We start from the raw sequence: 24964 nt of genomic DNA, 5'->3' as shown, positions 1-24964 counted from the left end.
AATTATTATTTTATTTCGTGTTTCAGTTCAGAGTGAATTTTTTTAGAATCTCTTGTCTAATAAAATATAATTCATTACAAAAGTTTGAAGTTAGCATATAGAAGAAGTTATGGACTCGGACCGAGGGAGTTTAGGTCGGGGGAGAGGCCGTGGTCGTGGGCGCGATGTAAATCTAATTGTTATTAATGGCTAATTATCAGATATGTTAGTTAGACGTTAGAACAGGTCTTATTAAACTCATTAGCAGCTTTTAATTTTTTAATTTGTTCGTTATTTGCATATTATTTGTACTTCCCAATTATTATTTGTTTACTATTTATAATTTACCAATCACAATTTATTTGTTACTTATGTGTTACTTATTATTATTTAATTCATTTCGGTTTTAGAAGATAAGTATTTATTTCTTAGATTTTAATTTTTCCATTTTTAGCCGAATGACGACTCAGATGACGACTTTAAGCCCACAGCTCTCGGTTCAGGCAGAGGAAAACCGACTCCGCGGCCAACCAAAAAGAAGAAGGTGCAAGTAAGTGGACTTGGAGAAGACTTCGGAGAAGTTTCGATCCAATCTCAACCGCTGCCATTACAAATGGCAGTAGAACAAAGTAGTTCGAAGAACGCACCTCGCAAACATACTGGACGGAATGTGAAGGTGAATCAATCTTGTACATAATTAAAAAATAAGGGATTATAATTTTGCTGAAACATAAACTCAATAATCATAGTCAAAATAAACCATATAAAACGGTGAATTTTTATCCTTTTACTAGAATCACGATGCTGCTTTTCTAATGCACGAAGACGATAATGAATTGATTTTCTACATCGAAGGAGAAACGCCATCAAGAGGTAAGTCAACAAATTTATAAACAAATAAACTAGTAATGGATACAAACTTAATACATGTTCAAAATTGTTTATAGGACACAAAACTTTTTGGTTGCCACTTCGTGACAAATCGAAGAAGTATAACGGGCACATTATAGTAGGACTGTCATTAGATGGACAAACCGTAGATGATAGTGCTCAACATTTAAGATCAGAAAATTTAGCAGAAAAGAAATTGGACGACGACCTTAACGACAATTGCGCCATAAGGTAAATAAAGAATTATTTTATTGTACGGTTATTGAATTTTACCAATCGTATTTTTTTAAGATATTTCTTACAATCTGGTGAGATGGATTTTCTTGCGTCCGACGCGGAACTTTTGCCATTTGCTTCGCCCACTCTTGCAAGTGGCACGATTCTAAGGATGGGATTAAGAGGTAGTCAATAAATAAACAATAACAAAGGAACCGATAATTTCATTTAAAATATCTACAAAATATTTATTGACAATTTACAGCTGCTCTAAATGCAGTTTGTCAGACCTGCTCATACCCTTCACTCAACAAAATGAAACCTTATGCGGCTAAGATAGTGGACGCGTTGAATTCAAATGAGCACCTTCGACCCATCGTCCCATCGGTTGCTGAACTCCAGGAGGCTATTCCCTTCTCGACATTCCTGGTAGGTGCAATTGCCAAGTTAAACCTACATCAAAGAGGTGCGAACGAAGTCGATGTTGTGGGAGATACGAAAAATCGCCAACAACAACCAACTCCTTGGAATCTGGATCAGGATCCTTTATCAGAAGCTGCTAGAAATGAGTGGTTAGTTTGGGAACGTGTGCAAAAAACCGATGAGAGCAACCGTCGAAAAGTCAGACCATCTCGGAATGTTCTTGAAGTTAGGGTTTCGCTGAAGCAGAAGTTCAGAATTGTTGGACACCGATTGGATCCCAAGCAAAGGCTTTCCAACGGAGAAGTACAAAGAGCCTGTACATTAGGAAATGCAATTGATCCGAACCATTTCGGCAAAATCATTGTTGACGTTTTCCCAGGATTGGAAAGTACCTCACATGCAACGTATTACAATTTGGAAAGGATTCCGACCTAAGGAAAAGATACCGAAATAAGGATACCGAAATTAGCCAATTTATGTAAAATATCCATATATATACAGCTTCGGATATATTTTACCATGTTTTGCTACCTAAACTATATGGAAACCTAATGATTGATTATAAGGATAAATGATATGAAAACTGTAACATTTTAAGAGGCAAGACGATTTTTGGAGACAAGCACTGGCTTAGTTCCAACCCATGACGGCCAAATTAGTAAAGCCTTGTCGAGAAGACGTCGCCTCAATAATTTTACAATTGATATGTAATTGATGAGTAATTAATTAATTGGAATAAATTCGTACGTTGTGTTTAAATAAATAAAAATATACATACGAATAAAAGCCACTCCTTATTTATTTATATAGTATTCTTATTTTCGGGTTACAAATTAATCGCTAAAAAGCGCAGTCTCAATAAGTCGCAAACAGACGGACCAAAAAAAAACCCCACCTGGCCGAAGCCAGGTGGGGGTGGTGCTAAAAAGCGCAGTCTCAATAAGTCGCAAACAGACGGACCAAAAAAAAAACCCCACCTGGCCGAAGCCAGGTGGGGGTGGTGCTAAAAAGCGCAGTCTCAATAAGTCGCAAACAGACGGACCAAAAAAAAACCCCACCTGGCCGAAGCCAGGTGGGGGTGGTGCTAAAAAGCGCAGTCTCAATAAGTCGCAAACAAACGGACCAAAAAAAAACCTAGTTAGACCAACTAAGATAATCCGTACTTGGAACTGGTAGACTCCGACGATGATTGCGAAATGGATACAGCGTACGTTACTGCTAAATCTTGTAATAATAATACTGACGTGCTTCTAAAAATAATAATTACATTTTTAGGCTGACGGAATCAGGTTTAACCGCTGGTTTGAGTAAGAGAGGTTTCAAGCCGAAAAAGAAAACGTTGAAGGAAATTGTCCAAACGAAGATGGCAGTGATGATCACGATGAAGAAGTTTTGTTAGAAAAACGAGAAGCGAGCCATGATTTTGACTGAACGATTTTGTTGTTGTTGCAAAAATGAGCGCAACATATATTTATGAAATTCTAATTTGTATATACGTACTAGTGTACTAACATTTCTTTTAAGTTTATTTAATTTCCGGTAAAATATTTATTCAAATAGGTTTTATGCAAGTTTTCCACTCGCTCTACTTGGTTCATATACCATTGCAGGGAATGTTTCAATTGGATGTTTTCCGTTTCGCATGAAATTACTTTATTATCCAGAGATGCTACAGTTCTCTCCAACTGTTTTTTCTGTATGGGTGAAAAATATTAGTAAATGTTTCAAATTCCCAATTTATTTGACTAATTTATTCATAACCTCCGATAACAGTTGAGCCTTTTCACATCTTAGTTGTTCTCTTTCGGCTTGGAAGCTTTGAAAGTGGTTGTCTGCGCAAGACTTTTGATCAAGATATTGCTGCGCCTTTGTGCAATATTTTTGATAATTTCGTATCTGATTGGAAAAAAGCTGAATGAATACCTTAATTGAACATTTGACTTTATAAGTATTTCTTGCACCAAAGCGTCTTTTCCAGCGATCTCCTTGTTTTTGTTCTCAATAATCTCTTCGCTCGCAAGAAAAGCTCGCTTCATCTGTTCTAAATCTCGTTTGATTGATATGCAACCATTCGTCGGCGTGTTGGCTCCTTTTATGCGGTTCTGCTTGATTTTTGTAGACAATATTTCCTCCTCTGCAATTTCTTTTTCTCGTCTCAAATAGGTGGTTGTCTCAGTTAAGCGTGCAACCTTTTCATTACTAGCTGCCAACTGGGTCTGAAGATGTCTATAAATTCCTTCGAGGAGTTGATGCTCATATTCCATTTTTCGAATCTTTTTTCGCAGTATGCACATTACATGCAAAATATTATTAAGGGCTCCCTTCATAATTGTATCCGTGAGTGAAACTATATATATACAGATTTACCTCATCCTTTGTTTCAGATCCGAAACTAGTCATATTGTGAAGAATGTTAAAAAGTGCATCAATTTTGGCTGAGGAAGTGGAAGACTCGAGCAACAATTGTTTAATTTGACGATAAAAGTGACCCATTATGCGCCTTTCCTTTGACATTTCTTTAAAATGCGGCTTTAAACTTTCGTCTCCAGCATTGCCAACTTTTACGAGTTGATTAAAGGCTTCTAGTTGAGTTTTCATTCCAAGTAGCTTCTCGGATAAGGTCTGATTAGCATTGCGAAAGTCGTCTAGCTGCCTGCCTGCATCCACCTTAAACTAATAAACCAAAACAAGAACAAGCCAATCTAGAAGCATGCATAACTAAAAATAAGAAATATTTGCATAAAATTAATTATTTACATCATCAAATACATTCACCAATTCCCAGAAGCTAATGGGTTCACACTGCATTTCATCATTTCGCAAATGCCCCTACAGAAAAAATACAGAAACAATTTGAAATTTCAAACAAACAGTTTATTGGCCACAAATTAGTATATCGATAAATACATAATACGTAGTGGGCACCTATTTAGTCAAGTTACATAATAATAAATCTCGGCTGAAGTTACACTCAAAAACTACGTTTGCGTTTGCACTAATCATAATACAGGTAAATTGGACTAGATATACGGTTAAAGCTTATACATACGTAATACCCCCGTTGTGATAAAATACCATTTTAGGTTTATTCTTCGCATGGAATATATTGGATTTCGTGTAATATGGGTGCTAGGGTATAGGAAGGATAGATATAAGACGCACACACGCTGTTTCCGAAAAAGTTGGATTTCAACAATTATACACATTTTGTGGTCTTGTAAATCTAATTGGTGACCAATTAATATCTTTATGAATCACAAAAGATAGTTCAAGTTCAATATATATTCAGGAATATCACATCATTGAGTTAAAATTTCACAAGGCTGACACATTGACTGAATACTCTTTAATCATACCCACACAGCAGCCACATTTATCAAATTTCGAAAACTTTTCCACCGTTGATACCATTCGCATTATTTGAACTATCGGGAACGGGGAATGGCTGCCCTCTCTTCATAGCTACCAATGAGTTCTGAAGATGCTGAATCGTTACCTTCTGCATTGTGATTTCGATGTCTTTGTCCTTGAGCTGCTTCGTAAAGTCTTCTACAAGTTGCAATTTCTCCATTTCGAACTGATGACCGAGTCGCTCCTTCTCGACGTTTGCTTTGTCGGTTACAGACACAGAATCGGGTAGACCATTTTCCGACATCTAGTAATAGCATATAGGTAATCAACACCGAAACTTTAAAGTCAACCAATCGTCAACATATTTCAGCGTTGCTAATAGTGTCAGAAACTGAGATTTTAGTTATTTCCACTATTTCCGCTGACTAAACTATAAACGCAGGACCACCGAATATATTTGACTATCGGGAGGTTGCTGGCTATAAAACTACTACTAAGTACGAGTAGACAGTTACTGCGATAAATTAGCTCTAATAAGGCAATAATACAGCACAAAAACAACTTAAAACAAGCATGTATGTAGACAAGGTTTATTAAGATTATAATTCTAATGTCAATATATAAATACAAACAGGATTGGATAGATTCTTGGATTGGCTATATCCGTTTAATACATATGAATGCATCGTCATGTACATACATATATATGTACTACAGGTAATGATGGGGTAAGTAAATTGTGAGGGGATATCTTGTGATCAAACAATGCCATGAGGTTTAGATTTCTCAGGTATTTTCTATTAAGCCCAAAAGAAAGCACATGTAAGGCAAAAAGCTCTAAATCAAATAAAACATATCAACAAAGCCATGCATACCTTTGAAATCAGAACTGGCTCACGGGAAGGAGTGGGTTGGTCAATGTTTGAGAAAATACGATTCCACTCGTCTTTGATATCAATTATCTGAAACAGTTGTAGTAATTAAAGTATAATATGTCAAACTTAATCCTTTGATAACGCAGGGTTGAAATTACTCAATAAGCAATTAAAATAATAAATCATATGTATAAATATTTACGTCTTGTTCGATTTGCCGACTCTTTTCAGCATACATCTTGTTAGATGAAAGTAAAGCATTTTTCTCACTAGCCAGATGCAAAGCAATGTCTTTCGGTGCACTATTTGGATTGGGTATGACTTTACGCAGTGTGGGGCGAGGTTCTATTCGAACCGATGTTTTACTGGTACTCTTCGTCATTGGCGTTGTTTCAGCCGTTTGTGAAGATTGAATCCACTCGCGTACGACGTTGGCGTACGGCTCTTCAGGAAGTTCTGTCAACAACTCTTCTAAACTTTTAGACAAGTGTGGGGGTGGAGCACGAGGGAGTGACGGTGACGATGATTCTAGATTGGTCATGTCGAATTGACTATGATCGCTAGTAATCTTTTGATCCCTGTCAGTTCGAATTTTTATCGTGTTTTCTTTTCTCTTATTATGGTACGATCTATGTCCTGCGACGACTGTGATAGAGGATACATCTTTTGGAATTTCAGAGTCCAGTATGTTTCTAGAAGCTTTAACAGCCACTCTCATCAATGACTCACAAGTAGTCGTAGCGTGAGTCCGAAGATTTACGCCAGACGGTGGATGAAGGAGGGGACTATTCTTGGTAGCAAATGGAGTTGAGTTGGGTTTCATATTTTTCATCAACTTTTCAGCTTTCTTTGATGTGGTATTGTTGCTGTTTAGTCTAACGTCTGGACGTACTTTCCCACTTATTTGTGCATTTTTCAATGTGACATTTACAGTGGATGGAGATGAGTTAGCACAGCTTGAATAATACGGCGAATCACAAATTAGTGCAGCACAACTACACAGAGACATCTTACTCTTATCTGTGTTGCAGTATTCTAAATTGTTCCCAAAATGAACGAGTTACAAACACAGGATGGTACTCTGTACGGCGAGTATAAATTCATAAAATCATTATTGACATCCTTACTTTGTCTCCCTTCGAGAGTCGACTTGGAAATTTCGCCAATATCGGCAAAACTATATTTGTTTTGGGAACTGTCCTCAAACTGGTCACAGGGAGATTTAGTAAATCTCCTCGATCCAGTCTTATTACTACTCGACAGATTTGTCGCACTCGGGGAATTGTCCAGAGTACTGCACTTGACGAAATTGTCACTCCATGCAGGTTTCTGGTGTGCAAGAATACTTTGCCTATGTACACCAGACTTGGCAGCTCTATCTCGTTCGCATTTTGAGAAGGATGGAAGAAAGCTCATATTTGATGAGTGTACATTCTAAGAGACAGAAGGAAAGGGGAAAGGAAGCAGGGATCGTATCATAGTCGAGCAGCAAAAATATGCAAGCGTTAATCGTGTGGAATAATATATACACTTCGCATCTCACCTTGTTGTTTAACTGTTTGATTGTGCTTTGCAGCTCTTCGATAATCTTATCTTTTTTGTCTAATTGCATCGCAGTGGTTTCACATTTCGCTTGGTACGTTTGGGCTTCTTCCTTGGTCTTGTCCAACTCTAGCTGTTTTTCTCGAACCAATTGGTGAGTGTCAAAGGAGTGAGAAAATTCCTAGTGACGAAGTTGAAAAGTATTACAAAATTAAATAGTTTACAAATGGATTACCAAACAACTTGTTCATAAGGCACCAGGGGTGGGCAAGATACTTGGTCAAGATACAAGATATAAGATACAAGATAGTATCTTTATCTTGTATCTTCGTCGCCTGATCGGAGAAGTATCTTGTATCTTGTATCTTTTAGAAAGTCGAAAGTATCTTTTGTAAGTATCTTATCTAGATACGCCTGGCAGAAAAGTATCTTAAGATGGTTGACAAGATACAAGATACTTTTTTTCAAAATTCCGTCAAATTAAGTCAATTTCTTACCACAGTCAGTCAATTTGACCATGAATTTGGCGTAACCAGAGTTTGGTGAATTTTTATTTTATGTTTTGCCAATTAGTAACAAACCTGTATATACATACACATGTACATATACTCATGTATATATATATATATATATACATATATATAATATATATGTATATAAGTTCATGTGCACATATACACATACACATGCACAACGTGCATTGCACATTACATGATATGTAACTACGCTTTTAATTATCTGTAATGTATAGGTATTGTAGGGTTTAGTTTGATTTGAATAAGCAGGGAATATATTACGAACTTCGTAAAAATATACGCATGTTAGTTAGAGGTCTAGTTTTTCGAAACTTAGAAATTTTTAGAAATATAAGCACTGGCAACAAAATTTGTATGATTATAGAATGATTTTAAATTTTGTACTCACCAGATTTTTTCGTTTAAATTATTAAACATGACTAATTGGGCATGAATATCAGGCTAAAAAAATAAAGTATCTTATCTAATATAAAAGTATCTTAAGATACATATCTTGTATCTTGACTACTCAATTTTTAGGAAAGTATCTTGTATCTTGTATCTTGTGTACTTGAACAAGATGTATCTTATATCTTATATCTTATCCTAGAAAGTATCTTATCTTGTATCTTGTATCTTATGACCAAAGTATCTTGCCCACCCCTGTAAGGCACATATCTATGTAAGTGGTTTTAAAGCAAATTACCGATTGAAGACACTGTTGACTTTCTTGCATTGTGCGAAGGCGATCACTAAATTCTCTTCTAATCATATTTGTTTCTTCTTTGGCACTTTGGCTTTCCCTAACTGAAATATTAAGCTGGTCTTTCACGTTTCTAAGTTCTTGGAGTAATTCCTGGATTTCCGCATGTCTTGCTGAATCTGAATCATTCGGGTGGTTGGATGGTGAATTGATACGTTCCTGATATAATAAAACACATTCATGGATATGACAACATGCAAACAAAGTTTACACATACTTGCAATTCTTTCGTCGTATGTAGCAACATTTCTTGTGTTTCTATTAAGCTTTTCTTATAGTGGTCACATTCTTCTTGACATTGTTGGAGCTTTCCCACCACACGATTCACCTCTGCCTCCAACTCAGAAATTGTACTATAAAATGTCATGAATTTATATTATGCCACATGTTCAACGGTAGTGAACTGTATATTCTAGTAAAATTTACCTATCTTTTCGTTCAATACTGAGAGAAGCATTTGACTGAAAGTTTTGCAACTCTGCAACTTTGAACTCCAACTTTTCAACAGTGTCTTCATTTTCCTGAAATATAACACATAACAATTATATCCCAGAAATACATAGTTGTGTTAGGAGTCTGTCAATTTGTAAAAGTATTTCTGCTTACCCTAATCTGTTTTGCTTTCTCTCGGGTAAAAACTGTTTGAACTTCACTTCTACATAACCCAATAGAACAAAAATTTAATATTACGGAATGATATACGTATAGTTATGTATTTACTACAGTTATAAATTCTTTACCCAGGCAAATGGGGGTACAGTTCAAATATTTGAGAAAATGTTCGTTTGTGGAACTCCAGGCCACCGACATCCCATATTCCCATGTCCCGAATTCTCGTCACAAGTGAAACAAGGCTATCATTGTCTTTCTCCAACTGGTTAACCCGTCCTCGAATTCGTTTATATTCAGTTTTGATTTTATCAAGGTCTTGTTTCAAGGCCTATTCATGGGAACAAATTGTTCATCATATGAAATGTTTATCAATGTGAAACTGCTAGAAAATAACTTTACCTTATGAATTTCAGTTGCCACAACTTTCTCTTTCAACAGCCCGTTGATTCTTTCTTCGTACGAGTCAACAACTATTTTGTGTTTCTTCATTAAATTGGTAGACTCGCTAATTTTCTGTTGTAGAGTTCGCATTTTTTCAATGCCTTGCTTCTCCAGTTCCTCAACTGTGTGGATTAAAACAATATTTTGAACACAGACGTCTTTTGCCCAGCATTCCAAAATGTTGGCTTTCTTTTCTGCCTGTACAATCCACAACAAATCACAAGTCATGAATTAAATGTAATCAATGGTCTTGTTGTGTTCATAAAGAGTTTAGTTTGCTATTTTATTACCAGTGATTGCTTAGTTGCCGTATCTCCTTGTGCTCCTACATCTTCAATCATCTGAAGTTTTTCTTGGTACAATGCGTTAAAATTGTCTAGAGTTGTCTTAAGGAACCCAACTGAGGTGGGCGATGAAGGAGAAACTATGTCATGTTCATTGAGGTCGTTGTTGTCGTGATTAAATTTTACTGACTTAGTAGATATATTATGACCAGAGTAAGCGTATTTTGTTGGTAACGACTGTGCAATATTTCCTTCTCCTCTCGATTCTCCAGATTGTCCATCTCGACAAACCTGAAGAACTAAATGAGCGGCCAAAGAAGTCGTTGTGGGATTTTCGGAGTGACCATGAAGGATAGAGGTAGGGCTCTGGTCTCGAGATGACCCTCCACTGCCTCCAGAAGGACGGTGCTCAATGTCGGGGGTCACGGTGAAATGTCCAGAATCGTGAGACTCTAGGTCAAGAAATATGTCGGGCAACAAGTTGTTGCCACTCTGCGTAGGAACATGGTCTCCGGTGCCATCAGCAGGTGAGTAGTTTTTCGCAGTATCTTGTAAATGTTTTCCTTGGCGTTGTTCCATAATACGAGTATAGACAACAGAATATATTAGAAACACACGTTATCATCTGTTCTTTGAAAGTCATAGCAGATCATGATACATGTAGCTCCCGATAAATCCAGCTCTATTCTTAACTGTCAGTCAGTCTTGGTTTACTACCTTTCACCTGTAACCAAAGTGCAATCAGATAAAGCTGGACTACAAATTACCCTAACTACCAGAAAATGCAAAAGATAACATGGCGAAATTGGTAGACAATACAATAAAATTTATTTTAGTACATACCCGATAGTTTAGTTTACCTAACAAGACGCAGCCAGCCACAGACACAATTCGAGATGATGATAATAATTTCGAGTATATTCAAAATTATCGAAATCACATGCAATGCGAAGCGAACCTAAAGCTATTAAAGTTGGGTATTTTATTTTAGATTGACAATTTCTTTCTGACTACATAGGAGGACTATTAGGACTTGAGCGAGATCAAATTTCAGGTGTCCAGATTACTTAGAGAAAGGGATGTGAATAAAATGCTAAAAAGTTGAAAGTAAAAATCTGCTCAACGAAACAACTTTCTTTATTTACATTATTGAAGAAGTCGAGTAAACCGCTGTAGCTCGAAGCGGGATCCAATTTTATAAAATTAAGAGGCCGATTTTATTCTGTTGGTGATTTGATGAGTTGGTTGTTTTCATTGGCAAAGAATTGTCGGTCGCCTTTTGTGGGAGGAAATCTGCGAAATTGAGCGACAATTTTTTAAATCTGTTTAAAACCTGTTGGTTTCCGGTTGGGCAGCAGGGATCGAGGGATCCAACCGTCAGGATGCCGTCTCCAAAGAATGGATTTGGGAATGGAAATGGAACTGATTTACTGCTCTACTACCATCCTTCCTCGTTTCACTCACAAAAGGTATCCATATTAATTTACTCACCTTTTTAATTTGTTTTCTCTTCGGAAATAATAGTAATCGTTGTGCATTGTTTAGGTGGCCATGTCACTCTACCAGAAGGGGCTCAAGTTTCGCCCCATCTACGTTGATGTAAATCGAGATCGGAACTTCAACGCCAAGCTTTTCGCATTAAACCCTAAAGGAGAAGTTCCAGTGCTAGTGGACGAAGTCAGAATAATCCCTGAGTCTGAGCACATTATCAATTACTTGGAAGACAATTTTGGCAATGGTAAAAATCCCACTATGTGATATCGATTGGACAATAATTTAGTTTTGGTACTGTGTAGGAACCCCTCGTCTTTGCCCACAAGATCATGACCTGAAACAAAGAGTTAAAAATCTCAACGACCTTATCCATGCTCTCAAAATTGATGCACTTACCTTTGGGTCAGTCGCATTTGATGATTTAGATCTGACTCCAAAAGCTCCATTCGACGATCCTGCATATCGGAGTCAACTCAAATGTAAGAAATATCAAGAACACGTGTTCATCGCCGAAGCGATGCCTATGGGAAAAAATGTCTGCAAACTAATTGTTCTATATCAAATGCATTTTTCAGGGACTGGTGAGAATAGGACGCAAAGTTTGTTAACAGAGATGGTCTTACACCCTAAGGATCAAAATATGCCAATGCTGCAGAGACGGCTCGACGAGATAACAGAAGAAGACGTTTGGTGGCAAGATTCTCAAAAATATTTAGATCTGATATTGGAATTTGAAAAAATCATGGATGAGTGCGAAGCTGAATTTCAATCCCACGGTAAAACCCGAATATACAGTACTAGTAGGATTCGCTTAGTTTTTGTTATGAGTGTTCATGATATCATCTTGCGTAGAGGATAATCGATGGTGGCTAGGATCTCCAGAAATATCTATAGCAGATGTGAGCTTTAGCATCCTATTGCATCGACTATGGCAACTTGGATTTGAGCGGAGGATGTGGGGAGATCGTCCTTTCATCAAGCGGTACTATTCAAGGGTGCAACAGTTGGAGAGTTTCAAATTGGCTACGAATATGCCAAGCGGAAACGGGTTCACGATTGGTAGTCCTTACCTGTGGGGGTTTCTTGGTGCTGTTGCGCTTGCTGGAGGTGGGCTGTATTTGTGGAATAAACATCAAGCTGGAAATTCACTTCCAGAAATAACACCCACGATTCTCACCAGCAAAGGAATTTCTTCATCATACGGTGGTCCAGATAGGCTCAAATTGGCTGGCTTTCCTCGAACTCAATAAATACAAATTCTTCTTCTGCTGCTATTCAAGACTTCCAGCACAATTTATGTATAATACTATTAACATTAGCTCAAAATCCCAAAAATAAGCTTCGTGTCATTTATCCAAACCAATATGCTACGTAAAAAAATTAAAACCAGTTAAAATAGTTGAAAACGATTGACGTACCTGATATGAATATTAATATGCAATGTTATGTAAGCGAACTACTGTGATTTAAGACTGAGTCGAGTGTGATGAAGAAGAACTGCAGTACTATAAAATAGAAACCAAATTTATTATTGTAATGAAAGAACCCAAAAACTATCAATATATCCAATCCATAGAATGGTGGAAGCCAGAAATTATTTTGTGAACTTAGTAGTAACAGAGTCTTGGGATTAACGAAAGTGGGATTAATGATTAGGATTACGGATTGATTTTAAAAAATTCGGGATTGAGGATTGAGATTAGGGATTAAATTAACTCGGGATTAAAATTAATTCGGGATTAAATCTCTCAAGTCATTCAATGGGATTAGGGATTAGGATTAATTTAGTCCGATTTTAATCCCGGAATGGGATTAAAGTCGTGTTTATCGTCGATCACATTTATATCTAGTTAATGTTTCTGATGTCTTAATTAAATTGTTTTATAAGTCTTAACAGTGCGATTGAATTTGAATAACCTAATGACCATATAAATAATGACCTAAAGTGTGAGTTGTCGCTTAAGTGACTTAAGTCCAGTCTCCATTTGATTAACATTCAAGTGTGAATGAGTGGGCATTACCACTGGCCACTCTAGGTTATTATTATACGGCCACAAGAATATGAAGTGTACAGATGAGTGACAAAATAAGTTTACTTAGTCATCAGTGAACTAAAATCAACTTTAACAGATGAAGTCGTATCAAATGTTTTTAAATACATGAACTATTTGTTGGCATGCATTTAAAGCCTCTCCAATTAAATGGGAAGTACCCTCCAAATATTTTAAAAGTACCCTTCATGGATACCTGCCTCTTAAAGTTATTTTTGAATTAGGATTTCGGTGGCAAACTACCTCTTAAAATAATGTACATATCTACAAGCCATAATTTTATCCTTTTATGTAAAAAGCGTATTATTTATATACGATTAAAGTTAAGGCTTCCATAAAAGCATGCATTTTTAAAAGGCACATGGTACTCAAACTGTTGTGAACTTAACAGGTCCTCCACGCTTACGCTTGGTACAGGTTTTGGGTGCAGGACAATATCGAAAAATTCTTTTATAATTGCCAGACGAATCTTTATACAGTACCAATTCTTAAAAAAACTGGTACACGTACAATGGTACACCGATTTTTTCTCATCAGCGCAATAAAATCGAACTAACTATAGAGTCGCGATTTTCAAAAATTGTCTTAAAAAGGTGAAATTTGGCGCAGTGAAATTAGCGATTAATACCTAATCGCTTCCCACGAAAGAATATGAAGTTACAAGTGAGCAAAGTGCAACCAGTGACACTATAGGGTCAGTATGTACCGTTTTTAAAAGTTATTATTTTTATCTTAAATTTAATATGGAGGGTAAAAACCACTCATGGATAGCACATACAGCCTTGTAATTTAGCCACAAACGTGCATTTTTTGATAGACTTCAATAGGTTTTTTTTACATATGTCAGCGATTTTTCCAAAAAGAGATATTCTTTTAGAGAAATCTAAGAAATTCGCAATACATAAATAATTCCATTCATTTATGAGCTTTCCATGCGCACTTATATCATTGTTAACAACAAACACTTGGTTTAAATAAAAATCAGGAAGATTCCATTCATTAATGTAATATGAAACCAAAGCATGTGGAAAGCTTGTTATTTGTAAGTGTGAAATATTAAGCTATTTTTCACATTTTTGCAGTCAAACAGAATAATTTTTAAGCTATTCAAAACGAATTAAAAAAATGTTTTTCATAAATACATCTGTTGGGGATCTGAGTAAACATTTTACATGAAGAGTTAGGGTTTTTAAGAACATATTCAACCGGACTCTGTAGTAAAAGTAGTAAAACCCATCACTGATACGAAATTTACACAGATTTGTGATATGCAAAATGAGAGGCTACTTCCATTTAAGGGGAGGGAAAATTAAGAGCTTAAAGAGGTTGCTTTCCATTTAGGTAACTTCGTAAATATTCGGAGGGTAATTCCCATTGTTTTGGAGGGACATTTGTGACGAATTAAGCCTTCCTGACACTAATTACGACACTATTTGCATATCCAATGCACTACTCGGGTTCTAACTGCTAAATTATGCTGAGAAAATTACTCTACATACGATTTTACAACTCATTACTTACAATAAATATGACACCAAGACAGATTTTTACAACTGATCAATTCCCCACAATTTATTCCCACAACGAGACTACTTAAATAAAATTGATGACGTGGCTTGGAGGGAGAGAGAAAAATAGCTAATTTGACCAGATACATACAAAGTCACTTCTCGTGACAAAAATAAGAAACTTTCAGGTGCTGGAGAGATGCCTCTTCCAGCACATTACCTGCAGTGATGCCTCTGCAGTGCCCTACAACATACCCTTTAACCCTTTTTCACCCTTGGACTCCTTTTCCTTCTTCTTATTATTTCCGTTTTCTCGTTTTTCTTCCCCTTCTTTTTTCTGCTTCCTCCTTCGCCCAAGTCTCGCAAACAACTGACTGATTTTTCTCGTGCTCGCAGTTTTTACACTGCGAGCCAAGAGCATTCCCATAACAACTCATCTTACCCCAAAACTACTTTCTCCATAAATAACTAATAATAATAATACTCTAATAATACTCTCTCCTCACATATCCCCTCCCCCGAAGCCACGCATATAAATTACAAATACATACAATACATTTAAATTCACTTTCGACGAATCTTGGCTTTTGCTCGGCGTTCCTCTTCAGCTTTACGCTTGGCAATCTCGTACTTTTTTGTGGCATTGGCAGCCCAAATCTCCGCACTTGGTCGATCTACTTCGACATTGGGAAACCGGGGATGAGACGGAGACGGAAGTGGGGGAATCAAGATTTCGGTGGAGTGAGTTGGAGTTGCAATCGGGGGACATTGGTACTTCATGGCTGTAAGTACGGCCGACGGTAAAACTTGACGTGGTGGGGGTGGTGGAGGATGAATAACTACAGCTTCCAATGCTCTTTGTTCTTTCCACAATTCTGCCTTCTTCATCTCCAATTCCTTTTTCTTCAACTCTAATTCCTTCTTCTTCAACTCCAAAGACACTTCCTCCGCCTGAAGATCTGCCCAGCGATCTGCTAATGATCCCTTCTTTGGTGGTGGAGGAATAAGACGTGGAAATGGGGTCAGCTTCGGCATGCCCGCCATCTTCCACACGAGAGCGACCGCCTCGAGCTGAGGATGACGCGTTGACCCAGGAAGAAGACCCATCAGCTTTTTGGAATGCATAAGGGATTTGTACAATTTGGGGCTCGGAAGATCTGCAGACGTGAACTTGCTCTGTTGATTCGTCTACAAAGACAAAACGCTTTAAATTATCTGCACTAAATCCTCCTTTATTTTCCCTACTGTCTCCATCCTTCAAAATAAATGTTCAATTGCCAACTTTCTCAACAATCTCAAATGGCCCGTCATATTTAGGAAGAAGGGCAGCAGTAACACCTTTAGCTGCATCCGACAAATGGTGACATTTTAATAAAACGCGATCACCTACTTTAAATTTTGATTCTTCTCTCTCTTTATTATAAGAACTCATATACCGAGCCTGATTTGAAATTATGTTTGACCTAGCTAAATTATGAATAAATGCCATCCTCTTTGCAAAATTTTCGCCTACACATTTTGATACAGCAATATTAAGATTGTTATCTAATGGAGTTCTCAATTCTCTACCAAAACTTAAATACGCAGGAGAAAAGCCAGTAGTATCATTTATTGTGGAACGAATAGCAAAACCTAATTCTGCCAAATTCCGGTCCCAATCTTTACATTCTGAAATCGTGGACACGATTATTGATTTAATGGTTTGATTATATCTTTCAGTGGGGTTTGCTTGTGCATGATAAGGGGAGATTCGAAGAGATTTTGCTCCAACCGTTTCGCAAAAGGACTGAAAAACTTTACTTTGAAACTGGGTACCGTTATCTGACAAAATCTGTTCAGGAAACCCCCACCGGCAAAAACATTCCCACAATTTTGCACAAATAGTTTTCGCATCCGACTTACGTATGCAATACAATTCAACCCATTTTGAAAAAGTATCGACAACTACCAGTAGAAATTTGGACTGATTTACCCCACGAGTGTAAGGACCCATTAAATCAATTGAGACTTTCTCCCATGCTCCCAATACTTCACCAGCTTTTCCTAAAGAACTACTTCCGGTTCTGTCTGGCTTCACTTTCTGGCATACCGGGCAACTCGAGACAAACTTTACAACATCCTTACGCATCGATTTCCACCAAAATCTTTCCTCTAATCTAAAATAAGTCTTCCTAATTGCTAAATGCCCAGCTAATAAACTACAATGAAAATACTCTAAAATTTTGTTTTTTAAACTTTCCGGCACCCATACTTTATAATCATTAACATCCTCCTCCCATGGTTTTGAAAGTGGATTAATTTGTTTATACAGACAACCATCTGAAGAAACAAATGTACCTCGAGCCAATTTCAGGATCTGATCTTTCTGTTCGCATGAAACATTAGGAAGTGTAGAATGCATAGCAAATTCCTTTATGTATTTCAAAGCTAAATCACTTTCTTGTGCCGAAACTAACTCTTCTCTGGTTAAAGAAAGTGACTCGAATGTACAAACAACTGCAGCTCGTGATAAGGCATCTGCAGTGCGATTTAAATGCCCAGCTCGATACGCTACATCAAAATTGTACCCCTGTAACTCTAAAGCCCACCTAGCTAATCTACCTGTCGGCTCTTTGATTTTCATTAGCCAGCACAAAGCTTGATGATCAGTTTCGACAGTAAAGTGAGAATACTCAATAAATCCTTTAAACTTCTTTATCGCCTGAATTACTGCCAAACATTCCTTCTCACTAACTGAGTAGTTTCTCTCAGCATCGTTAAGAACCCTGCTATAAAACCAGACTGGATATCGAATATTTTCATGCTCTTGAAGAAGAACAGCACCTAAACCGATATCCGAACTGTCAGTCTGAATTATAAAGGGTTTATTTAAATCTGGTAAACGCAGACTGCACGATTTCAAAAGTTCACAGCGCAATATTTCAAAAGACTTTTGAGCATCTACTGACCAAAAAAAAGGAACCCCTTTTTTCATCATACTTGTGAGAGGCTTTGCGATGCTTGAAAAGTCAGGAATGAATTGTCTGTAATAACCACATAATCCTAAAAATCGTTGGATATCTTTCACATTTCTGGGCCTCTGATATCCTTCTAATGCACTCAATTTATCCAAACTAGGAGAAACTGTGCCATTCTCGATAATATAACCTAAATATTGAATTTTACTTCTTAATAACTGAAATTTGCCTGGGTGTAATCGTAAGCCCTCTTCTAACAGCCGTGTAAATACTATTCTTAAATGTTCAATGTGTTCTTTTAAAGAGTTTGAATAAATAATAAGGTCATCGACAAAAGCAACAACAAATTTCCATTTGTATTTTCCTAAAACTCGGTCCATGGCCTTCTGAAACTTTGCTGGACTATTCCGGAGCCCAAAACACATTTTTAAATATTGAAATAAACCCCAAGGAGTGTGAAAAGCTGTTTTACATTTATCTTTATGGGAAAGTGGAATGTTATAGAAGCCGTCAGTAATATCAAAAGTTGAAATATACTTTGCACTACCCAAACACGTAAGAATATCATCAATTCGGCTCATTGTATAAGAATCAGGAACGGTAACTTTATTCAAGGGGCGAAAATCTATACAAAGACGAAATTGGCCATTCGGTTTTGGGACGATAACTGTATTCGACGCCCATGGACTATTAGACTTTTCAATAGCACCTTTAGCTAATAATTCATTAACTAAACCCTCCAAAATTTTCCTCTTAGCTGGTGTCATGGGTCTAGGGTTGCATTTAATTGGTTTCACATTTCCGGTGTCAATTTCATGTTCAAAGTTTTTAGCATAACCAGGAGATTTGCTAAATAATGGAGCAAACTCCTCCATAACATTTCTAACACCAAATGTTTGCTCGTCTGTCAGGCCGGTTTTTGAAAGAACATCGTCAAGGTCGAGAGGGGAGGTGCAAGTCTCATTTCGACTGGGATACAACTCAACCGACGCGTCTTCAAAAATCAAGTGAACTTCCTCGAACTCTTTTAACTCTTCTATTAGTTTCACATGGCCCTGCGTATATTTCGTGGTAAACGCATTACAAAGAAGGTCGACGTCTGACTTTGCCTACAGTAGCGCTACCAACAGTGTATATACCCTTTCCAAAATTGGAGTCACTAGTAGGTGGTGTTGAACCCCCTCCGGTCTTGGAACAACCAACCGACGAGTCAGGTAAATCCTTGCTTTGTAAGACAGATGGTGATCTTTTACTTTCACACTTTCCCTGAATTGAATCAAAGGGAACCAACCTGCTTTTCTGACCCCTGATACCAGCCACCGGAAAATATATCAATAACTATTTGACTTGCATGAATAAAGTCACGCCCTAACAAAACCGAATATTGCAAATCAGGAACTAAATGAAATTTTTGTCTCCTCTTCCCCGAGACCCATGTCGTAGTTAAATTAACAAATTCAGAGTTTACTGAACTTCCACTGACCCAACTAATATTTGTATAACACTTTTCATTGTTAATATTTAATTCCTCGACCAACTTAATAACATCCTGATTAATTAATGATATTGAAGCTCCTGTGTCCAGCAACGCCAAAAAATTACGACCGCATAATGAGACCTTAATCAACGGAGACTTATTATCAAACAACATTACTGATTCCCTATCCTTAACTTGGTTGCTTTCACTCGACATATTATTAACCTGAACCGCGCAACCTACATCCGGTTCAGGTTGGGTTCGTTTCCCGAATTCTGATTTTGTCGGCGTGGACAATTCCTTGAGAAATGTCCCTCAGATCCGCAAGTAAAACAAACATTATTGCGCTGTGAACTTGTCGTAGCATTCTCTAAACTACTCGACCTATTTGCTGTAAAAGAGGAATTAATTCTGGGGCTACTTTCCGACTCAGATGATCTACGTTGGGTAGGTGCAGGACTAACATGACCCGGATCATTTAACGGATTTGCCCAACTCACATTTCGAGGAGTGTTAAAATTTTGACGTGATTGCTCTTGACCCTGGTCACTGCTCCTCCTCTGCTCAAAAATAGAGTTATTCCTAATTCCTGGGGTTACAGTAGCGCTATTATTATTATTATTATTGCGGAAACTTGACTGTTGATAAGACTGGGAATGATAATGTCTAAACGGATCAAAAGAACTATGTTGTAAATCACTTGTACTCTGTGTAAACGACGGCTTCCTAATTGGTTGATTAAAGTTAATTTTCTGAGAGTCTGGTACTTTATAGGCTAACGACGGCTCTACTACAGAAAACTGCTTAGGCTCACGATACTCTTTTTCGTACCAAATGTCTTCTTGGACTTTTAAGGCAGCATCCGCCAGTTGTCTCATGCTAAGGAACTCTTCACCAGTTCTCAGAATATTTTGTCTATAACTTGGGTGCATTTGCCTTAAGATTCTAGAAATCCTGACAGATTCCGGTGTACGAGGGTCAATTCGTTGATAAAACCCATTGATTATTCTAATATAGTGAGATAGAGTTTCATGAGGGCCTTGTGTTCTTTCTTCTAATTCTCTTCTCAATTCCTCGTCATAACCTGGTGGTTGAAACTCTTTTCGAAATAATTGTCAAAACTGATCCCAACAAGTAATACTGTCCTTAATGAATTGAAACCATTCATACGCCTGACCAGAAAGTGCTACTGGAACAATGGACATAAACATCTGTAACTCAGAAAGACCCGCTGATAATCGATACTTTTCTAATTCCGCTAAAAAGTCAAATGGAGTTTTTAACTCATGAGATCCAGCATACTTAGGAATCACTAATTCCTTTCCTTTCAAATGAGGGAGAGCTTTCTCCCTATTCCAACTTTCTCCTGACGCACGGGCAGAATCGGATTGATTTATCTTCAATCCTCCTAATACTGAAGTCAACTGCTCTAAAATCCCTGCCACCTGCTTACTAGTCGTCTGACTCTCCTTGGCTAAGTTGAACACTAAATCTTGCAATTCTTTTCCTTGAACAACTTTCTCAACTGAACTACTATCACTAATTGAATCATTTTGTCGTGCATCATCCTCATGACCTTCATTTTCCTCTAGTAGCCCCTGAAATCTATTCGAATTATTTGCAGCACTGCGTACATCAACCTGAACACCTTGGACAACATCATCATTAAATTCTCGCCCTTGCCTTCTTTCTTTTCGCCTACTGTTTGAATTGGATTTTTGCACACCTTCATCCTCAACCACATCCTCCATTTGCTGTCGTCTTTCTCTCCGCTTTGCACCCCTAGTTCCACTGGCCATGGCAACAAAGCAAAAACTACTAACTTTTCCCAACTACCAAATTTTCACACAATGAATGGCCTTCCGAATTGACCTTCCGCCCTTCTTCTTTGCCAAATCAAATTTTTAACCTATACTCTCCCTTCAATTTTATTCTCAAGATGAAAACTTTTGACCTCGCCAAAAATATAAGTTCCGAACTATTTTTTGTAACTTCTCAAAACCAGCCAAAAACGCAGAGCCCCATACCAGGCGCCAATTTGTGACGAATTAAGCCTTCCCGACACTAATTACGACACTATTTGCATATCCAATGCACTACTCGGGTTCTAACTGCTAAATTATGCTGAGAAAATTACTCTACATACGATTTTACAACTCATTACTTACAATAAATATGACACCAAGACAGATTTTTACAACTGATCAATTCCCCACAATTTATTCCCACAACGAGACTACTTAAATAAAATTGATGACGTGGCTTGGAGGGAGAGAGAAAAATAGCTAATTTGACCAGATACATACAAAGTCACTTCTCGTGACAAAAATAAGAAACTTTCAGGTGCTGGAGAGATGCCTCTTCCAGCACATTACCTGCAGTGATGCCTCTGCAGTGCCCTACAACATACCCTTTAACCCTTTTTCACCCTTGGACTCCTTTTCCTTCTTATTATTTCCGTTTTCTCGTTTTTCTTCCCCTTCTTTTTTCTGCTTCCTCCTTCGCCCAAGTCTCGCAACCAACTGACTGATTTTTCTCGTGCTCGCAGTTTTTACACTGCGAGCCAAGAGCATTCCCATAACAACTCATCTTACCCCAAAACTACTTTCTCCATAAATAACTAATAATAATAATACTCTAATAATACCCTCTCCTCACACATTAAATTACTTCCCTATTTGTTTAATAATATCAAATTTTTGTTTGTGAAATACAACGATGGAATTTCGATAGTTATGGCCCATAACTTATGGGAAACATATTTTTAATTGAAACAAAAGGAGAACTGGCAAAGTCTCTGAGAATTTTCAGCAGGTGGAGCTGATTTAATCCCATTTTAATCCCAAACTTGGATTAAGATTAATCAATGCGCTCCGGGATTAGGATTAGGGATTAATTATTTTTTCAAAACTTTTTGGGATTGAGGATTAGGGATTAAAAGTCAAAACTGGCGGATTGAAGATGGGGTTAAGGATTAATTAATCCCCAATCCCAATCTCAATCCTCAATCCGTAATCCCGGATTAACCAGACTCTGAGTAGTAAAAGTCAAGTACATTGTGGATGTGGAAATGTGGATGATAAATACATATATACGTGCATACATATGTATATATTAGTCAGTTGTGTCGTCAATTTCGTCGTAAATGATTACATAAATTATAAAATTGTGGCAAGCAAGTCAAAACAGTAAAAATGCCATGTAATCAAATCAACATTAAAATTTCGCAAGTTATTTTTTTTATTCGGTAACAACATTTCTCGAAGTAAACAGCAATAAAATGTATTTTAATAGCATATATGCATACTCGTCGTGATTTTATAAGGTTATCTTATTTTTGTGACTGACAAACATTGCTTGGACTTGAACTCTTACAGGTTTTTATAGAAGAAAGTGTTTCGTATGAAATTATAGTAATAACCGGTGTGTTTAAATCATTGTATGATTATCATGTTGGTGTTATAGAAAATTATTCCTCGTTATGAAGACGCATTCAGATTTTCGGAACTTTTCTTGTCAGTGGCCTTTTTCCCTTTTTGTAGGGCGTACAATGGCATTCCTAAGAACTTTGGGATATCGTCGGGCTCTTTTGCACGTTGTCTGCCTTGTCCACTTCCGGCAGCTCTCGCCTTGCTACTCGTCGATGATGATGAATTTGAACTAGAGGAAGCTTGAGAGCTTGCTTTCGCGTAGGGCGTTGTTGATTTAGATTCAAAGTTATACTTGAACAGCCCATTTCCAGGAAGGCCAATGAACGACACAGACTTATACAACCCTCGATAAATTACAAACCAAGTGAACGCTGCAATTAGTCCCCCAAGTACTTTTTCCACCATGACATGAAAGTAAACTGAAGTCATTAGAATCATCAGATCCCACAGCATACACAGCATAGTCATAAACATGAGAACAATTTTTGCAGGCACATTGTAAACATTGTATCGTGTCTTGAGTTCTGCAAATTCTTCGTCTGATAAAACATTTAACGATGTTTCCCCTAGAGCTGCATCTCCACTTGTTCCCTGTTGTCCTGCCTTGATCCTGTTGTATTCCTCTGTTCGTATGAGCTCCTTAATATTATCCCATCCAATGATAGCCTTTGCTTCCTCACAGATAAAGAACACACACCAAATCAGGAGGAAAGCGTGTCCTGAAATATCAAAGCTCATCCACTGTCCTAAAAGGGTAATTATAAAAATGTATTAGCCCCTAAATTCCAGCGAAAAAGGAAAAAAAAACTTAAATGGGTTAGTTATGTATTATGTAAACTTGGCATATAAATACACACCGGTTTTAGAGACGCATGTCCTACGAGTTTTAACAGAGTATAAAATTGATTGGTCCATCACGCACTTTCCAGTAGATTCTTCAATCATTTGGAAAGTATTGGTCCATACGAACCAAACTAAAGTTCCAATTACTAGTCTTAGCATGTGTCGAGTAGTTCGGTTTCGATCCCCACATGAGTAAGTCGAAGATGTTAAATACATGAACATCCCACTGAGAACAAATGTCCAGGCCTGCATGTGTAATACATTTTATAGTTATTGACTAAAAATTTGAAATTATTTCAAGTTAGGCTTTGTAATTTTATACAAAGGCAAGAAATACGTATCATAAAAACATACCCAACTGAACTTGACAAACTGTATATAAAAAAACACAATACAAGTCAATATTTTCAAGTTTATTGAACAAAATATAGAATAACACCTAAATATTCAGATTTAATCTCTTACCCACACATTCAGGAAGTTGTCCTTGTAGGAAAAATAGGTTTTGGGGAAAGGCATGTAGTCGGCCACCAAGGACAAGAAGAAGAGGCAGACTGCATAGGCCAACAATCTGATTTTTGGATCGACGAACAGCACCTTGCGACAAACATAGACAGCTACCTTGGTAAGAATTTCTGGGATTGTGGTAGGTTCAGGAAGTGGGAGTGTCCCTTTCGCTGCCCAGCGTCCTTTCTCTACAAAAGGACGAAAGTTTGCAGGAACTGGACCAGTAGATCCGGCTGATGAGCGTTTTCTTGGAGGAGGTGCCATTCCGGTGACACTATGGACGGGTGTTCCTTTGGCGTGCCAACGTAACGGCCTTGTGAAGCCGGTAGGAAATTATTTTACCTTCGCTTTCTCACCTGAATATTAACACAAACTTAAGTCAATCTTCTGATATTTACAGGTATGTACTACAATATAGTTCGACGTACATGGTAACATAGAGGCACACCCTCAATTACAAATTGTCGAATCCCAGTCAAAGTTTTAGCAATTACAGGTGCAACAGTTTGTTGAGATTTCTGCAAATTACCACAAAGAGGACAATTTTTTTAAACAATTCGGAAGATTTTTACATGCAAAGCCAACTTAATGTTAACCCAAAATTTTATTCTGCTGCTTATGTAATATGTTCACCAATCAATTTTAATTTAATTTCTATGCTATTTTCTACTACCAAAATTCCGATTAGTCGCACATCGTCCCTGCTGTGCTGATTCATTCTTTGAAAAAAAGTGCAAACTCGGTTGACCAACTCGGTGAGTAACGTTGAGCGTCCTCTTCCCAAGCGATTGACGTTGGTGCCGC

At 37.4% G+C, this 24964-nt stretch overlaps 4 protein-coding genes across 10 annotated transcripts; 1 reads left to right on the top strand and 3 right to left on the bottom strand.

Annotated features, from left to right (window-relative positions):
* Positions 1 to 2403: 2403 nt before the first annotated feature.
* Positions 2404 to 4334, bottom strand: LOC110845511. 3 transcript variants are annotated; one of them, XM_035848483.1, is made up of 5 exons: positions 4267 to 4334; positions 3877 to 4182; positions 3433 to 3782; positions 3271 to 3341; positions 2404 to 3203 (listed from the first exon to the last, which is right to left on the bottom strand). In XM_035848483.1, the coding sequence occupies exons 1-4, from the start codon at positions 4315 to 4317 to the stop codon at positions 3293 to 3295; spliced, it is 756 nt and encodes a 251-aa protein (XP_035704376.1). In that variant the 5' UTR covers positions 4318 to 4334; the 3' UTR covers positions 2404 to 3203; positions 3271 to 3292. The 3 variants fall into 3 exon arrangements, with proteins under 3 accessions (XP_035704376.1, XP_021947640.2, XP_035704373.1); XM_022091948.2 differs by having other exon boundaries at positions 2413 to 3203; positions 3271 to 3405; positions 3471 to 3782; XM_035848480.1 differs by lacking the exon at positions 2404 to 3203 and having other exon boundaries at positions 3271 to 3405; positions 3469 to 3782.
* Positions 4335 to 4368: 34 nt separating this feature from the next.
* LOC110860430 lies at positions 4369 to 11075 on the bottom strand. Of its 3 annotated transcripts, none has more exons than XM_035848440.1 (13): positions 10736 to 11075; positions 9899 to 10616; positions 9567 to 9806; positions 9296 to 9495; positions 9162 to 9210; positions 8982 to 9076; positions 8773 to 8908; positions 8499 to 8714; positions 7279 to 7458; positions 6863 to 7169; positions 5938 to 6770; positions 5736 to 5822; positions 4369 to 5164 (listed from the first exon to the last, which is right to left on the bottom strand). In XM_035848440.1, the coding sequence occupies exons 2-13, from the start codon at positions 10469 to 10471 to the stop codon at positions 4886 to 4888; spliced, it is 3195 nt and encodes a 1064-aa protein (XP_035704333.1). In that variant the 5' UTR covers positions 10472 to 10616; positions 10736 to 11075; the 3' UTR covers positions 4369 to 4885. The 3 variants fall into 3 exon arrangements, with proteins under 3 accessions (XP_035704333.1, XP_021965155.1, XP_035704335.1); XM_035848442.1 differs by lacking the exon at positions 4369 to 5164 and adding an exon at positions 5433 to 5657; XM_022109463.2 differs by lacking the exons at positions 5938 to 6770; positions 6863 to 7169.
* Positions 11076 to 11180: 105 nt separating this feature from the next.
* LOC110860453 (ganglioside-induced differentiation-associated protein 1) lies at positions 11181 to 22601 on the top strand. 2 transcript variants are annotated; one of them, XM_022109503.2, is made up of 6 exons: positions 11181 to 11361; positions 11438 to 11630; positions 11689 to 11865; positions 11962 to 12162; positions 12239 to 13025; positions 22421 to 22601. In XM_022109503.2, exons 1-5 carry the CDS (start codon positions 11275 to 11277, stop codon positions 12634 to 12636), a joined length of 1056 nt encoding a protein of 351 aa, XP_021965195.1. In that variant the 5' UTR covers positions 11181 to 11274; the 3' UTR covers positions 12637 to 13025; positions 22421 to 22601. The 2 variants fall into 2 exon arrangements, with proteins under 2 accessions (XP_021965195.1, XP_021965187.1); XM_022109495.2 differs by having other exon boundaries at positions 22410 to 22601.
* LOC110860442 (fat storage-inducing transmembrane protein) lies at positions 22602 to 24964 on the bottom strand. Of its 2 annotated transcripts, XM_022109483.2 has the most exons (6): positions 24834 to 24964; positions 24589 to 24678; positions 24119 to 24516; positions 24008 to 24025; positions 23668 to 23899; positions 22602 to 23556 (listed from the first exon to the last, which is right to left on the bottom strand). In XM_022109483.2, exons 3-6 carry the CDS (start codon positions 24422 to 24424, stop codon positions 22859 to 22861), a joined length of 1254 nt encoding a protein of 417 aa, XP_021965175.1. In that variant the 5' UTR covers positions 24425 to 24516; positions 24589 to 24678; positions 24834 to 24964; the 3' UTR covers positions 22602 to 22858. The 2 variants fall into 2 exon arrangements, with proteins under 2 accessions (XP_021965175.1, XP_035704345.1); XM_035848452.1 differs by having other exon boundaries at positions 24589 to 24846.

The sequence above is a fragment of the Folsomia candida genome, unplaced genomic scaffold, assembly GCF_002217175.1.
Source record: "Folsomia candida strain VU population unplaced genomic scaffold, ASM221717v1 Fcan01_Sc001, whole genome shotgun sequence".
NCBI lineage: Eukaryota > Metazoa > Arthropoda > Collembola > Entomobryomorpha > Isotomidae > Folsomia > Folsomia candida.
The sequence above is the reverse complement of the archived record's forward strand: the minus strand, read 5'-3'. Positions and strand labels throughout refer to the sequence as shown.